At 47.0% G+C, this 2,538-nt stretch overlaps 1 protein-coding gene across 1 annotated transcript in view; it reads left to right on the plus strand.

Moving 5' to 3' along the window:
* The window catches only part of depdc5 (DEP domain containing 5, GATOR1 subcomplex subunit), a 23,544-nt gene that overhangs the window by 18,104 nt on the left and 2,902 nt on the right, over positions 1-2,538 (plus strand). Inside the window, exons 36-37 of the mRNA XM_013907854.1 lie at positions 991-1,090; positions 1,167-1,421. Coding sequence (XP_013763308.1) covers positions 991-1,090; positions 1,167-1,421 — 355 coding nt within the window. The remainder of the gene's footprint in view (positions 1-990; positions 1,091-1,166; positions 1,422-2,538) is intronic.

The following is a 2,538-nucleotide window of genomic DNA, read 5'->3' on the forward strand; positions in this document are numbered from 1 at the left end:
ATTGATTCATGTTTGTGGCTGTAATGTGACAAAATGTGGGAAAGTTCAAGGGGCCGAATACTTTTGCTGTGTGTGGGTGTGTTGATTCTTACTGCCGCGCATCCAGCAGAGTCGCTACGGCCAGTTTATGACATCCTGAGTCTGGCAGGGAAGTTTTCATGCTGACACAAGATTAATCATAGAAGCACAAAAGTGATATAATTTCATGATGAAGACACAATAGAAGATCATCAGGTAATGAGTTGGAATAAAGTTGAATAAAACCTTGAAACAGAGATGGATGATATTTTATACTTGTTGCTAAACAGTCAAAGCAAACGGAGCCTTTTTGAGCCCAGAGGACAACAGATGTGATTAGAAGTAGTTTAAAAACAGCTTTCTAAATGAACTTTGACATAAACCCGTCTGTGATCATCTGTCAAAGCAGCCGACTCTGGCTGTGAAGCAATAATCACAATAACTGATCATTTAATTTATTTTTTTACCCGAAAACAAAGAAACATTTGGTATAAATTTTATCAGACTTCGATTTGAAATGCAATAAAAATAGTGTCAAAATGTTTGAATTAAGTTTTAATTAAAAGTGGGGAAAATCCACCTCATATTAATTAAGCATCAATCAAACCAGATGAGGACAAGTTTGACCCCTGAGGGCCACAGCTGTGATTATGTGCTGCCATTTAACTTTGATAAATGCTTCAAAGAAACCTTTCTGACTGGAGTTCAACACACAGCACTCTGTGGTTCATCACAGTCAAAATAATCTGAACATTTTCTTGTCTCGTTTTATTTTCGCTCAAAAACAGACGATACTTTATGTAAACAAGGTCTGTGGCCCTAAAATGCAAAGGTCAGTTTTGTGGTGAGGGTGACCCCTGAGGGCCACAGCTGTGAGGAATCTGGAGGACATTATGAGGGCTCGGCTTGCAGCCACTCTCCTCTGTCCATGTCATCTATGACTGTCGTAACCATAAACTGACTTCTATGTAGAAAATGTTGGATGAAGGTTTGGTGACGCACGCCTCGGGGGAAGCCATGCGCACCTTTGTCTACGGCTTCTACTTCTACAGGATAGTGGGAGAGAAGGACGGTGAGTGAACAGGCACGCGGACAAACATCCTTTTACTCGGCGAATACATTTTAAACGTGTGGTTATTCTCATACAGCCGTTTCCCCTGTAGGCGCCACCCCCCCGCTCTCCACCGCTGCAGGCGGGGGCTGGTCCACTGCAGCACTAGAGGATTTTTCCCTGTTCCAAAGAAAGTGGTTCGAGGTGGCCTTCGTGCTGGAGGAGCGGCGCCCCTGCGACCTCCCGGCCTTCCTCCTGCCCTGGCTGCCCAGCCGACCAGCTTCCTACGCAAGTAGGCACAGCTCCTTCAGCCGCAGCTTTGGAGGACGCAGCCAGGCCGCTGCACTGCTAGGTACACCCAGCCCGACCCACACCGTCTAATGCAGTCTGATGCAGATCGTACTGCAGCCTGCCTCAGGGGGCCGGCTGAGCCCAGCGTGTCACCAAAGGTGAACGGGCTGCATTTGTTTGGGGATGTTGGTCCAGTGCTGCACAAGCCAAAGGGGAAATCCTGAGTGCCTGTAGCCTCTGATAGTTATTTAGGATTGGATTATGGCTGTAGCATCACGGCCAACATCTGCTCAACTCTGCACCCTCCAGCTGTTGGCCTTGGATGCATCAACACTCGTGGTTTTCAGTTTGCACACATTTCCTTTGTTCCTTCAGTTTTTGTAGCAGCAGTCCTCACACACACAGACAACTGTAGCACAGCAGTGAATCGATGTGTGACTGCAGTCAGTGGCCCTGATGCACAGTGTGCTTCTGCTTCTTCTTTGCATGTATTTGCAGTTTTCGTAGATTAACAGACGATGCTGTACTGCACCCCAAACTGAAAACGACGAGCCTACATGTAAAACCCACAGACGTAACATCCAAACCTCGTTTACCATCATTCGTGTTTGTCCCTGACGTCGTCCTCCCCCTGCGCCGTCACTGACACAGATGCAGGGCTCAGCTGGCCTCACGGGCGCCTGCAGATCTGCACGGGACAGCTGGCGTTGTGTTCTGCAGTGCATGCACAGTACCTGTAGTTCTAATAGTATCCATGTGATCAAATAGCCCCCTCAGTGCATGCTGTGTGGTTAGTGCATAAGCAGCAGTAGTTGCACTGGTGGTGTGGAGTCTCGGTGCACGCTGTGGTGTCAGTGGCTGTGGGTTACTAGTGCTGTGGTGTGCGTTGTCCTCACCTGTCCCTCTGCTGCCTGCACTCATGCTTGTTTCTTGCTTCCTGCAGCCATTAAATGCATCATTTGTTAAAACATTGCTGTTTTGCAGCTGGACTGGCTTAAATATGGAAGCCACTAAAAAAAAAAAAAAGCTAGTATCCATAACTCGAAATTTCGAGTTACTTTTCTCAAAATTTCGAGTTACTTTTCTCAAAATTTCGAGTTAGCTCTGCCAATCAAAAATATACGTGAATGAGGTCGCTTTCTTGTTACCCGGAAGCATATGGCGCAGGACCGCGCACT

The sequence above is a fragment of the Pundamilia nyererei genome, unplaced genomic scaffold (assembly GCF_000239375.1).
Source record: "Pundamilia nyererei isolate P.nyererei 1_Seehausen unplaced genomic scaffold, PunNye1.0 scaffold00559, whole genome shotgun sequence".
NCBI classification, from domain to species: Eukaryota; Metazoa; Chordata; class Actinopteri; order Cichliformes; family Cichlidae; genus Pundamilia; species Pundamilia nyererei.